Raw genomic sequence first — 13703 nt, forward strand, 5'->3', positions numbered from 1 at the left:
TGTACTCTGCCTACCTCAAATCCTCTTCCACCCTTTACATATATGGGAGTATCACAGAAGACTATTCATATGGAGCTAATCAATGCTTTCCCCACACATTTGAGATGAAAGAATATCTGATGATAAAAGAAATCAGGCAAGGAGTTCTTCTGTCCTCAAAGGGCACAATACAGAGGAAGAGAAACCTACCTCTTGTTCCTATCCTACTGATAAACCTTTAGGGGGTGAAGGTTTCCTTGCAACCCAAGCTGATAACCCCATGGAGTCTGACTACTGAAAGGATATTCTCCTTCTAAGCTTGCTGCATCCTCAAGTGTGGAAGGCGCAGTTAGACAGCAGAACAAAGATGGTGAGTTGTCCTTTATTCTGTCTCCACCCTGCTCTTCACTCATCTTGCAGATCAAATGCCTACTTCACTCCCCTCACCAGACACAGGAAGACTGTGTGCCAAAGCGAAGAGTAATATGAAATCATCTGTGCCTCTATTTGCCTCTCCCTTTTAAGGCAAATCAGTGGGAAGCAAATTCCATGTTTTTAGGAAAGAACCTCTTCTATGTAATAAACAGAAATCCTTTCCCCTCTCTCTGGCACCAGCAGTGTTTTGTCCACTGCTATGCTGTGCTTCACCAGCAGTAGAGATTGGGACAACTAGATGAAGACTAAAGCCAAATAGAATTACAGGTCCAATCCTGTAGACCATGTACTGATGTAATTTCATTTGTTCCCTTAGACAACTTGGTTATCGTGCCTGGGAAATGCACTGCAAACATGCTTGCAGTGCATTTAAGATTCCTGCCACTTTTTTACAGCTGCCTGTAATGCCACTGACCTGTATTTCTACTGAAAGTTCTTCTGGATGTTGGAAGAGAAAGAAATTACTGTACAGTTCACAAATCACCAGCACAGTCAAGTCCAGTTGGGTCTCTTACCTGTTGGGGTGAGGTGCCTCCAGGTGATGACAGGCTCAGGACGCCCATTTGCCATGCAAACCAGGGTGACGTTGCTGCCCTCATTCACGGTGATGTCCGAGGAGATATTGGAGATCTTTGGTGGAACTGTGAAGACAAAAGTAAGTTGGACCTTGTTACCCAGGCTTGTGGAGGGCAGCCTGTCTGATTTGTACCTACTCATTGACCAGAGGCAGCCACAGACTCCTCTCGCAGGGGCTGTACTCCTCATTACTACCTGGGTTTCTGAAATTATATCACAATAATATGTACCCCTGCTTCAAGGATCTGCAGGTAGAAATGTCCTTTGCTGCAACTTTGCTTTGTGTTTGGACAGGTTTGGGGGCTTTCACAAAATAACCTTTGAGAGCTTGCCTGACTGCCCCAAGGCTGCACGGAAGGAGTCGGCATGCTCCACCACCGTCCCAGCTCATTTTCACACTCTAAACAATCCCACTTGCAGTTCTACATCCTCCTGCAGGGTGCCAGGCCTCAGGGCACTGACTCAGAGGGTGTAATAGTTACTGCTACCTCCCACAGGCAGATACAACCCATGCTGCTAGCAAGGACCCTGCTCGGCTGCTCACGTAACCAAATGCTCACTGGGAACTGAACCGGAGAGCTGTTGAGCTCCTTTCTGTTGGACTGCCCTGATGAGGTGAGAAGCAGGGATGTGTGCCACAGCTAATGGGAATTTGCTGAGGGAAGGTACGATGGTGTCAGCAGGAAGGCTTCTGCAACATCTTTCAGCCACATGGGATCCCCCACGGGCTGCCCGCAGTAGGTAGCTTCTGGCTGACTACACCTCACAGGGCACAGCACCAAAAGCATGGTAGGGTCTTTAAAGATTCGTAAGACCAGACATGGCATGGGCCTTCAGGATCCCTAAAGACCCTTCCAAGCTAACAAAGTTTGTGTCACGGGACCACAGTGACCACGCTGGGACCTGAACAGGTACCTCCAGGTGTGGAGCGTGCCGGTGTATCGGCATCTGAGGAGACCAGGCTGCTGCAGTCTCTCCTCTCTCTCATCCATCTCTCATTCCATGCTTTGCCCCCTGGAGGCAGTGAGGCATTTTGACTAAAAAGGAATCTTCTAATTTTATGTTATTATTATTATTTTTTTTATATTTTCAGCTTCTGAATTTGTGTGTAGCGAGGAATGAAACAACATAATTTTCTGCTTTGCTTACCACAGAGTAAACAGGCAGCAGCCTCCCCTTCCCCCTCCTTGGCAGGAGCGGCTGATGGTCCTTTTGAGGCAAAGCTGCCTACGAGCTAGGTGGGGAAAAGGAAATGAAGCCTGAAGAGAGCAACTCGCCACTTCCAGCTGTGCTGCTGGATTCGTAGAAATACTGTTAACAACCCACAGCTCATTAGCCCCTCTCTGTAGGCCCCAAACTCATGGATGAGGCTTCAGCATCTATGGCCACAGGACACCATTGGAGGAACAGGGGCTCCAGACCAGGAACAGGACCTGTCAAACAAAGTGAGGCAGACATGCCTTTGTCGACAGGCTTGCCCACCTAGGCAAGGAGGAATCTGAGTCACATTGGAGCAGGACTGCCATAATCTGGGGAGAAGTGACAGCACGGAGGGCAGTGAGGAAGCAGCTGAGGGCCAGCACAATAGGGAAAGCTTCTGCGCTCTCCTTGTGAAAGCAGGATAGCCAGGGGCCCATCTCAAATGCCTGTACACCTGTGCAAGCATCACGGTGAACAAACAGGAGGAATTAGATGTTCATGCAGATTCACACTGCTATACATCCACTGGAAAGACAGAGACATGGTGGGACAGGTCTCAGGACTAGCAGTGCTATGTGGGATGGATACAGGCTTTTCAGGACAGACAGGCTGGAAAGGCAAGGAAGTGGGTGTGCTCTCGACAAAGGAGTGCACCAAATTCAGCCTTGGGTGGTGAACTGGCTGGGAGCTTATGCGTAAGAGGGACTTCAACCACCCTGATAGTCACTGGAAGGGTGAAAGTGCTGGGCTCAAGCAGTCCAGGAGATGCGGATGTCCAACAGGTTCAGCATGAGTTAGCAGTGTGCCCTTGAAGCAAAGATCAATTGCATCCTGGGTTGTATTCCCAAGAGTGTAGCCCCATAAGAGGAGGGACATTATTATATCCCTTTATACGGTGCTGGTTAGACAGCATCTGAAGTACTACACCAGTTTTGGGCTCCCCAGTATGAGAAGGCCATTGACATATGAGAGCAAGTCCGCTGGCAGGCTCTTATGATCAGAGGGCTGCAGAACATGACTTAAAAAGAGAACCTAAGAGAACTAGGTCTGTTCAGCCTGAAGAAAAGGCTGAAAAGATATTTTATTGCTGTCTACAAATAGCTAGCAAGAAGGTGCAGAGAAGACAAAGGCAGGCTCTTCTCAGAGGTGCACAGTGAACAACAAAAAGCAGCAGACATGAGCTGCAACTTGAGGAAAATTCTGATTCAGAACGAGGAAAAAGGTTTTACTTTGGGGAGGTCAAAGACAGGAACTTGTTCCCTAGAGAGGCAGTGGGAACTCCAGTCCCTGGAGACATGCAGAACTCACATGGATGAGGCCCTCAGCAACCTACTTAACTGGCAGCAGCAGGGAAGGAAGAAGTGACCTTGGAAGCTGGTTTGCTGCTCAGAGCTAGAACTGATGGCTGATCAGCTCACGGAGAAGCAACCAAAGCAAGGCATGTTGCGGGAACAGTGGACTGCACCAGGGGCCCCTACCCTGGCAAGAAGGAATTTCAGAGTAGGGACACCTGCCTAGCAGCACAATACTGGGTAAAGCAAAGCACAGCAGAAAATCAAGCCCTTCCTCTCAAAGCAAAATGCCCTGACAATCACAAGCCCTGCTACACTTCTGTCAGCGATTCACTGTGAGCCATCGCCAGTGTGTCTGGGCACGTAGGAAGAGGTAGGAGGCAATAGAACAAAGCGAAATAAACATTGTTGGAGAATGCTGATGTTGTCAAAGAATTTGATCCCACCATATGGAGGGGTACATGAGAGTTTCACTGACTGCAGACGCATTTTGTGCACCTCCATTCTGCACAGCAAATGCCTGGCAGTACAAAACAATCACACGGTGGTCTCAGAAAGTGAGCAAATACCTTCGCCAGCCAATACCCTGAGACTGTATAAAGGGCAACAGAAAGGAAATACCCCAGATGGGAATTAAATACCCTGCCTCCTCCAAGAGAAGCTTGTGGCTTCATATGTCATGGCATAGCAAAGCAGAGAGGCAGCTTGCAGATCTGGCTCAGCACTGAGTTGGCAGGACTCAGAACCACTTTCTCCTTCTGCTTTCTGTCCCATCGGATGAGGGGAGTCCCCTGTCTCCCGACTCAGGACAGACAGGCCCATCGCTCCAGCCAGCCGACATGCAGGCTCCAGAGCCCTGCAAAGTTCTGGTGCAGAAATGCAATCCGCTGTTCCTACCACAGGGAACATGGAGGGCCACCTCAGTCCTGTAGCAGCACAGCTACCTGTAGTACATACTGTTTCAGATCTCAGACCAACATGTCCTGGAGAAGACAGAGAGGCTTAGTCTGGGAAAGAACAACAGAAGTTGCTAATTTTCGCAAGAGTTATGTCCTAGCTGCTCTGTCAGGGGATGCAAGGATGGTGACTTCAGAGTGTACTCAGCACAGCTTCTCTGCTGTGCTGGCAAACATGGGTAAGCAGAGCCCAGCAGTAGAACCATTGTCCAGGCCATGTTTTAGGGGCTTTATCTTAACCTCAGTGGGTTCGCATTGGGATAAAAAGCCACACAACAAATCAAGAAGGACTAAGCTCAAGCAGGACTAGCAGATGGAGCTGTAGGCCAGTCCGAAGTCCTAGCAGATCAGTGTGATGACAGCCAAAACAGCTGAGGAAAGAGTGGCAAAAGCCACTGTGGGGCACCAGTAGCAGAGCCGCTTTCCGAAGCCGTCAAGTTATTTTAGTTCGCAGAGGATCAAGTAAACTCAGCAAAGACAAACAGATCTGACCATAAAGACCAAATACCCAAGAGGAGAAGGATGTGTCCAGATGGTCATATCTACGTTGCCACTTTTTCAGATGAGGGAGAAAAGGGCTTCCAAGGCTGAAATCCTGTTAGGAGTATAATGGCTGGTTCATTCAGCTGGCACCTTCGGCAGAGGGAAACGAAAGGCTGAGACGAAGGGGAACGGGGCAGGAAAAAATTTCCCTGTGAATTCAAAACCTAGTTTGCTTTCATCTGCTTATAATCCAAAGCCATCTAGCATTAAAAATGACTGCATCTTAGTGGACAGTAATTTCCCTCAGATAAGAAGTCAGAGACTTTTAATTTTCAGGGCATCAAGACAGCATGTTGAAATGCCAAAACTGTCACCACCAGCAACAGTTAGCATTGCCTCCTTGGCACTTGTCATTACTCTGCACACACCTTTTTAGGACAGTCTTAAAATGAGAAGCTTTGACCTTATTATTTTTTCCCCATGTGTGAGTTGTTATGTTTTCACAGTTCCCAGACTGCTGGAAGAAGGACTGCTGAGGATAAAACCTCCTGGCACTAGGATCTTCTGGGTGCCGCAGCCTCCTTTTGCCCAGCCGTCTCTTGTTGACCCTCAGCTGGAAAACCCTTTTGCATCTGGCTTCTCTGAAACGTTAGCCCAGGCAAACCCACAGCCTGCAGACCCACAGTGGGGGAAGCACTGCACTTAAACAGCTCTTTCAGGTGTTTTCACATTCAGCCAAACAACTCTTCCCTCTGGGGCAGACCAGGCTGCTGCTGGACCCTTCTGGCTCCAGGGACCACAGGAAAGCACTACCAGGCTCTCGGGTACTGCTGAAAAAGATAGAATTGCCAGATTTTTTCCTCCCTTTCATCGTAAATGTAATAAGGAGTATACATTACCCTGTGCTTAGGATCTCCCTGCATGAGGTGGGGAGCAGAGAATGAGGCGAAAGGAAGCACAGTGCAGTATCCCACTGCTTCATCACCAGAGAGGTAGGATGTCCTACCCATGTCAGGGACAGAAGCTGGAGAGTTGGAAATGATCTCTGAGAAGTAGGGCTTGAAACTCACATATTTGTTTTTTCTACATTTCACATCTACAGGACAAGCCTGATGCCAGCTCAGCATCTCATCTTACACACCACTGATGGTAAACAACAACCCCCAAACTAACCAGCAGCCATTCTTCTTGAGAAGCAAAGCAGGACCAACAAGGGCACAGATGCTGCAGGGCATCCTGGGCTGGGAGAGCTGGGGGGGCTGCAGGGCAGGAGGGGTGCAAGGGCAGAGCTGGTGTGGGAATTAAAGTCCCAGGCAAGGCACAATGACAGGTAGGTAGGACAGGCTTGCGCAGAACCTGCTTACACCAAGCCTGTTCTAGTTAATTGCCATCAATCCTTCACTTTCATGACAACTGCAACTCACATTAATTTAAATAATAAGAAAGACTGAGACATGAAAAATAGAGCACACTCCCCCAGCGCAATCACTGTTGCTCTCAAGATGAAAGCAAGTGATTTGTTTCCACAAAACATTACTGTGTCTCAAAAACACTCGCTACAGCAGTTACGACAAACCAGGGGCCGCATACGGGAGGCAGCAAGGAAACCACAAACAAGAGAACATGCGAATATCTGATGCTGTTATTTTTGCCTTTTACAACCTAAACCCTTGAGAGCTCAAAACTCCTCCTGAGATATTACCTGGGGTCATGTGGGCAGGCTGGATCAGCTTTATCATTCAAGGCTATGGAAGCAGGCAAGCAGTGGCGCTACACTCCTAATGTCCTAGTAAATGAGTCAGCCCAATAGTTAAGAGATGCGAGTTCACATCCAGGAGGCCAGATCATGAGTACCCTGCCAGGAGTGCAATGGCAGGTGCATCAAGGCCACCCTTGCTGAAGGGTATAACCAGCAACGATTCTAGAGGTCTTTTCCTAACCTAGTTTATACTGGAACTGGCCACATCACAGCTCACAGACAGTTCAGACAGCTGACTTTTGATCAAAGCATCTAGACAGAGCGTAGCCACACAGTGGCGGGAATAGAACCACTGCGTAGCATAAGTGGTACTTACAGGCACGTGGTGGGGGTTTCTGGCTCCTGCGTTGGCTGCACTCTGCTTTCACGATGCTTCACCCAAGACCTCAGCGCAGGAGGAGGATGGGTTTGTGAGACAAGGGCAAGAAGCACGGGACTAGGAACTCGAATAGGGTATGGCAGGATGAAAACCATGAACAGAGGGACATGGGAGATCTAGCTGGAAGATGTTTGTGAGCCCTATAAACACACTCCCATGTAGTTCACAGTCAGATGGTCTGACTGCTCCCTTTGGGCAAACAGAGCTTTGCATAAGACCGTGATTTGCAGTCTTATACCATGAGGCAGCTACTCCTTGATCTGAAATTACAAGACCACTTAACAGTCAGGTATTTCATCAATAAATCACAAAACACATTAAAAAAAAATAGAGCTCTTATGCCCACTCTACAGACCTAAGCCACAGCAAAAGCTATTTAATGCCTCCAAGACACAGAAGCAAATAGTACTGAAAACAAGAAAGCCCATAAGCTCCATTTAAGTGCTCTAACTGCTTGTCCCAAGAAGGGCACCTTGGATACAAACGGAGAAAGTCACCACAGGCCCCTCCATGTATCCTCATTAGTTAGTTGCTTCCTTCAGCTTGTTTACCTTCCTCTCTATTGGCAAGTAGGACCCCCATCTGTTGGAGAAAATTAAGGCTCCCACCCACTAATCCACAGGAGCCCCTGGCTTTCAGGACAAAAATAAAACATCAGGACTTCCCTCCAAAGTCAAAGGAACTTTGCAGCCACTAAAGCCCTCCGCAGGTGCCTATCAATTAGCCTCGAGAGTTCTCATTTCCTTGTCCCCAGCTCCCAATTAACAGCACTTTGCAACAAACACAAAGACGCTAATAAGCCTCAAGGCAGAGGTAGGGGGGACGCTGACCATCATATGGCCCTTGAATGCTTTAGAGCTGCCACCTTGCTCACCACAATTAGGGGTCCTTTCCTGGGGCAATTAATTGACAGCAAATTGGCCTCATTAGTCATTGTTTAGATAAAGCGTTTGATGGGGAGAGAGGGCCCGAAGAAGGGGCTGAGCTGCTAAACACAACTAAATGGTTTAATTTCCCTCTTAGGTGTGCAGCAGGCTAATCACAGCTCTTTACAGCCAAGAAGCAGCTTGTTGCTGCTTAGGTCTGCAACAGGCAAAAGTTGAGGGCTGGAAAGTAAAATCCAGACACCCTTTGGGATGCGGCAGGCTAATGCTTCTGAAGCACTTTGCAGACAAAATGCGACAAGAGACCCAAGATGTGTTTTTTATGGTCTGATTCATGTCGCAGCCTCAGCCAGAGGGAGACGAAGCTGTCACCAGGGCGAAAGGGCAGAGAGTGAAGTTGTTGAAATCACTAAAGAGAGTGGACTCTCAAACACCCTTCTGACCTTCTGCTCTGCTAGGCTTGTTTCACCCTGCCAGTGCCTCTTCTGGTATTAAAGCTTCTGGTGAAGTAGAGGCAAATGTTGAAGCCTTGGTTTTGTTTTTTTAATCCTCTGGGAACCAAAAACATCTTAAAATACACTACAGTGTTTCTACAAGGTGTAAAAAATGCTTCTTTCTATTGTCTGAAATGGGATGCTCTGCCACGTCCATCCCTGGCGGCCTTCAACTAAGGGTCTATCCAAGCCAGAGCACGAAAACCGCTGAAGAGGCCTGCAGTTCCCAACCTATGTGTGCCCCCCCACCGTTCTGCCCCAGCATGGTGGACCTCCAGCCCAGTATTGCTGCTGATGCCAAAAGAGGCCGCGCTGAAGGAGGCACAGGGGCTGCTAGCTTGGGCCTTGCATCTTGGCAAGCTTCCCCCATGGTGCAGCTCAGCCTCACCGACTGAGATGCCATGCAGGAAATTATTTAAATCCAGGTGGGGACTGCGCGTATGGCACTGACTGGGAGCAGAGAGGCGGACGGGATGCTGTAAACCAAAGCCATGTGGAAAGCCCTCCCAGCTCGCTTTGCTGGGCAGCATGTCAGAACTCATTGCATTTGAGAGTAAGAGCTGACAAGCTAAACCATTTTGTCCATAGGAAGGCTCTGCATCATTCAATATACATTTAAGTGTCTGCGCCATTTTTCCGCATAAAATTGCATGGGAAACTCTTCCAGTACACTGTTTCTTAGCAGACAGCAGCATGGAGTGTAAACCTGTTAGAATGTCCTATCCAGGAGCTGTTGGAAAAGACAGCACAAAACTGGGCTCCATTGCTTATACTCATTCCCACTGATTCTATGGTTGTTTTTAAACTTTTCTCCATGAAACTCTCAGGAAAGAAATTATTCCACTTCCTAACTGAGAGAGAAATAGCAAAAAAAAAATAGTTTGAGTCTCAAGCCAACTTTGTTTTTCACTGCATGGATGTGATGCTGTGGGACAGAGATAAAAGCAATGTCACTCCTGCTCCTAACCCAGGAGCTCTGCTTTAAACCCAGACCCCAACCTTTTACCCTAGGGCTGTCCCAGCTCCAAGCCTGAGCCTCAGCCTTGGCCGGATGCTGATAGCATTTCACCCACACCCGGCTTTTTGGTGTCCCCCCACCAAGCACAAGGTTACGAACCTGCGTTTGTGGGTCCTCATACAGCCCAGGAGAGCAGGTTCTCAGCTGCATGTTCAGCATGTAAATGAAAGCACAAAGCGCAAGCTATACGCATGCCTGATACCCCCTTATCACCAGATTTGGACCTCTGGATAGAAAGTATTGGTTCCTTGCTACAAAACTTCTTTTTCTTTTCTATTAAAATATAAAATTTATGCTGCGACTGCAGTGATACACTTATCTGTCATTCATCTCTTTAAAGGACAGCTCTATGCATTGCCATCGTGTTGCTTCGGTTCTTTCCGCATGTAAAACTGACTGCAAGCACTTTATGGCTAACCCTCCCAGAGAGGCCTGCTGCAAAAACACAGCCTTCCTCACAGGACGTGTGTAAACAACAACAGAAGTACTTGCCATGCTAATCCCCAGGGATTAACCCTTGGAATGCTGCCTAACCTCAAACATTTCAAGGACTACAGATGTACACAGCTTTTGGTCCTTATTTCAAGTGAGTTTATGTATTCCCTTAGACCATTTTTAAATCTGGCAAGTATTTACTTATGGGACTGAAACAATATAAAATCTTTTCTTCTGCAGATACAATCAGCCATCCTGAAGAGAAATTCTGTGAGAAAAGTGTCCAGGTCCTCCAAAGACACCTCTGAGAATTTTGTTAAGAAAAACTTTTTCACAGAAACTTTAAGCATGTTGGATGTACATGGTATGCAGCTGAGTCCTAATATGCAGCCTTCCTAGGGCTTGATCCAGAGCCCAGGGAGCTCCTCCTTTGACATTAATGGCCTTTGGACAAATTCTTATACAGCAAGAATGGGTGATGGCTTCAAGGAAGTGTTGCAGCCAGAACAGGGACACTTTATTAGCCAGTTGAGAGAAAAAAGCAAGATTATGATTTTTTAACTGAGTCCCAGCAGTGCTTGGCTCCTGCCTGGTAACCCTTCCTTTGGAAAGTAGACTAGGGAGCATAGGCCAGCTATGGGAAGAAAGCACAGGGAAAAGACTATGTCATTCCAGGGCAAGAGGTACAGGTTCAGAGAGGGTATCTGTGCTTTAGGAAGATGATTGGGATTTTCCTGATTAGGCAAGCAGGGGAGAAAGTTAATTTTGGCTAACATCCCACGCTGGATGAAGACAAGCTTGCCCATCATAGCTTTAGATACAGGAGAAACAGAGCAAAAGTTTTTGTTTTCTTGTTTTCAGATCTTATGGTGTTGCTTATGCTCAGCTCATTAGGGACAGAGGGTACAACCAACAGAACTGACTTCATGAACCACCTGATGGACGTGCACACGCAGGCTGAAAAGACAAGGCAGCTTTCTCTACATCACATTCTCAGATTCCTTTGGCTGCCCATGGCTTATCCCACAGCCTCTGTGATAAGCCACAGGGCGGCGAATACAACGCTTTAAGTGTCTTGTGCATACCACATACCCAAGGATCTGTCTCCGTTTCAACCGAGACAGCTTCTCAGTGACAGGTCTTGCACTCAAATCGAATGCATGTGGTACTCGTAAACCAGCTTTTATTAAGGGGCTTTCCTTCCTTATGCATTGAAACAAGTGAAATGGAGCGGGACAGCTTGCTATAACTACCTTTCAAGATTGCTTTCAGGCTTCTAGGGGAGCAGAAAGCTAGCATAACACTTTGGAAATGCTGGGTTTGCTTCCAGTCAAAAGTGTAAACAACAAAACTAATCATCCCATACTCGGACCTTTAAATGCTCTGGATAAAATTCACTCTTGTGTCAAGTGCACATATTTGGAGAAGAGCATCGAATACTGTACACTGTCCTTGATTAGAACTCTCCAACACACGGCCTAGGACAGCTGTCTGGTAAGAAAACACTGCTGTTTCCCCAGCAAGAGGATCTACTTTGTCCACTTCAGCAAGTGATGGACAATCTGTAACCCAATCCACCATAGCTACTTCACCAAATAGTTAGATCAACACTCAGAAGACTAACATCTCAGCAGAGAGCAGCTGTCTTCTGATGCCAAAAGCCCCACCAAAAATATTTCAAGCAAAAATGGACCTGAAACAAATCCCCACCTCCACAAAAATGCAAATTTTGAGTGTGAAAAAGACTGAAAGTGCAACTCCATGTTTTTTCAGCTTGGGCTGCTCAGCACATTCCTGCATTGTCACTATTGCTGGATCCACAGATGGTGGCCTTCTCCAGCACACACAGTTATGAAATGCCAGCTGTGAGACCTTCAATTGTTAGTTATTGTTGAGCTTAGTGATAGCTGCAGCAGTGTATTTTCTAAAGGCCAGGGTGTTATCATCAGCCATCTGAGAAGGAAAAGCCAAATAGTTCAAGGCAAAGAATCCTTTCTGTCAGAAATGCTCATCTACACAAGGGTGATCCAGCAGAAAAGAGGAAAAACCAGATGTGGTACTCCTGAAGTAAAGGCGTCTTCAAACATAGTGAGCAGCTGGCTAGAGCCAAGATGTGATTGTGGTGATCTCCTTCCCACACACCCACCGACAGCCAGGGTTTCTGGGGGAGGAGAATTTCTGCTGTCCCTGCCAAAAGAGAGCGCTCTGATTTGGTTCAGCCACGTGCAGCAGCACCTTGACGCCTTGGAAGTTTCCTGCTGTTTCCTTTTCCAAGCTTTGCCATGTGGTAAAGATGTGCTGTATACGTTCAGACACCACAAGGGAGGGGAGGGATGGATTCCGAGAGCTTTGCTCTGTAGACACATTACCAGTGCCATTTCAATTAAAGGCGAATCTCTCCCAGACGGCCAGGCATGAGGCTTATTCCTTGTAGCCTGCAGCTTTATCAAGACACATAAAAACACTTGCTGTCCCTCTTCCCCCAGTGGGGTTCAAGTCTGCCCTCTTTAAAATTGACAGAAATTTTTTGCTAGTCTCTCAGTGTTAGCAAATTGAGGTAATTAGCACATTACATGCTAGGATTGCAGAGAAATGCAGGGGACAAGAGCCTTGAGTACTCCATTTCCACCGGATCTGAGCAGGATTACCCACCCAAATTGTTCTGAGAGGTCGGGAAGAGACTGGCTGTCAGATGCACAGGGTTAGCTATAAATGCGGGTCCCTACAAGACAGAAGGAGCAAAATTTGGTAGAAGTTTCGGAATAGTGAGTATCAAACTGAGAAGAAATAGGAGGATGAGGTTACACCCAGAAAAGGTCGCCGGCACCTTTATGTTGAGTGGGACAACAGCTTTACAGACAACTTTTGCCTAAGGTTCTGCAAGCAAATACTCCCCATCCCAGAAATCCAGTGCTGCTGGCTGGAGAGCGGGAATGAGGTGATCTCCCCTGCTGATCCTCAAAGAAAACTAATAAAGAACTGCAAATGCTTCCATCACATCAGGGGATCAAAGACTAAGTCCAATGAAAAACATAAACCACCTCTCTCTGCTGTAACAGCACATCCGCGTCTGAGCATCTGTAACCTCACAGTTAGCAGGGTAAGCAACACTACCAAAAAATGAAGAGAGGAATGTCTTTACGAAGGACTCGGTAGGTCTTATCACTCTAAGGGTACTACTGTGTGCAAGCTGTATGGCATCCCCAGTGACTGGTACCTGACTGGTGTCATGAGAGGTACAATGCCTCACCATTCACAGCTCCGGCCAGTGAGTAGGAGGAGTGGGGGAGGAATATCTGCAAAGCCTCAGGCTGCTAAAGGGAGTTCCTTGTGAGGAATTATGGTGCTGCAAAATTCCTTGGCACTGCAAACCCAAAGCAGACCTTTCCACAGGCAGAAAAAATAGGCCTGATTCTTCACTGCTGGCATGAAGTAAAGATAAAATACTCTTTTACATGAAAGGGAATGCAAAGCAGCAGAGAAGGCAGCCCTACAGTTCATAAACTCAAGGGAAAAAGCAGGACCCACTAAACATTGTGCAAACTGAAAAAGGAACAGAAATGTAATCAATATAGTTAGGGATACTGATGGATGATAGGGATACACTCATACACTTTCCTTTCTGATGGTCATGATATACTGGAGTCTGCAAAAATGATTTCCTCAAAGTACAAAGAGTGATAAAAAAAAAAAAGAAACTTTGCATCAGAACGCAATGATGAAAACCCTGCCAAAGCCTGAGGAAAAGCAAAGATATAACCGAGATGGCATCACACTATGGATCAACCTGCCACTGGATCGGGCGCAGGCACT

The 13703-nt window shown here is 47.2% G+C and overlaps 1 protein-coding gene across 4 annotated transcripts in view; it reads right to left on the minus strand.

Moving 5' to 3' along the window:
• Positions 1 to 13703, minus strand: part of LSAMP (limbic system associated membrane protein) — a 1018802-nt gene that overhangs the window by 114257 nt on the left and 890842 nt on the right. For all 4 annotated transcript variants that reach the window (XM_075436886.1, XM_075436903.1, XM_075436896.1 and 1 more), the window contains one exon: positions 930 to 1055. In XM_075436886.1, coding sequence (XP_075293001.1) covers positions 930 to 1055 — 126 coding nt within the window. The remainder of the gene's footprint in view (positions 1 to 929; positions 1056 to 13703) is intronic.

Source organism: Opisthocomus hoazin, chromosome 1, assembly GCF_030867145.1.
Source record: "Opisthocomus hoazin isolate bOpiHoa1 chromosome 1, bOpiHoa1.hap1, whole genome shotgun sequence".
Classification (NCBI taxonomy): domain Eukaryota; kingdom Metazoa; phylum Chordata; class Aves; order Opisthocomiformes; family Opisthocomidae; genus Opisthocomus; species Opisthocomus hoazin.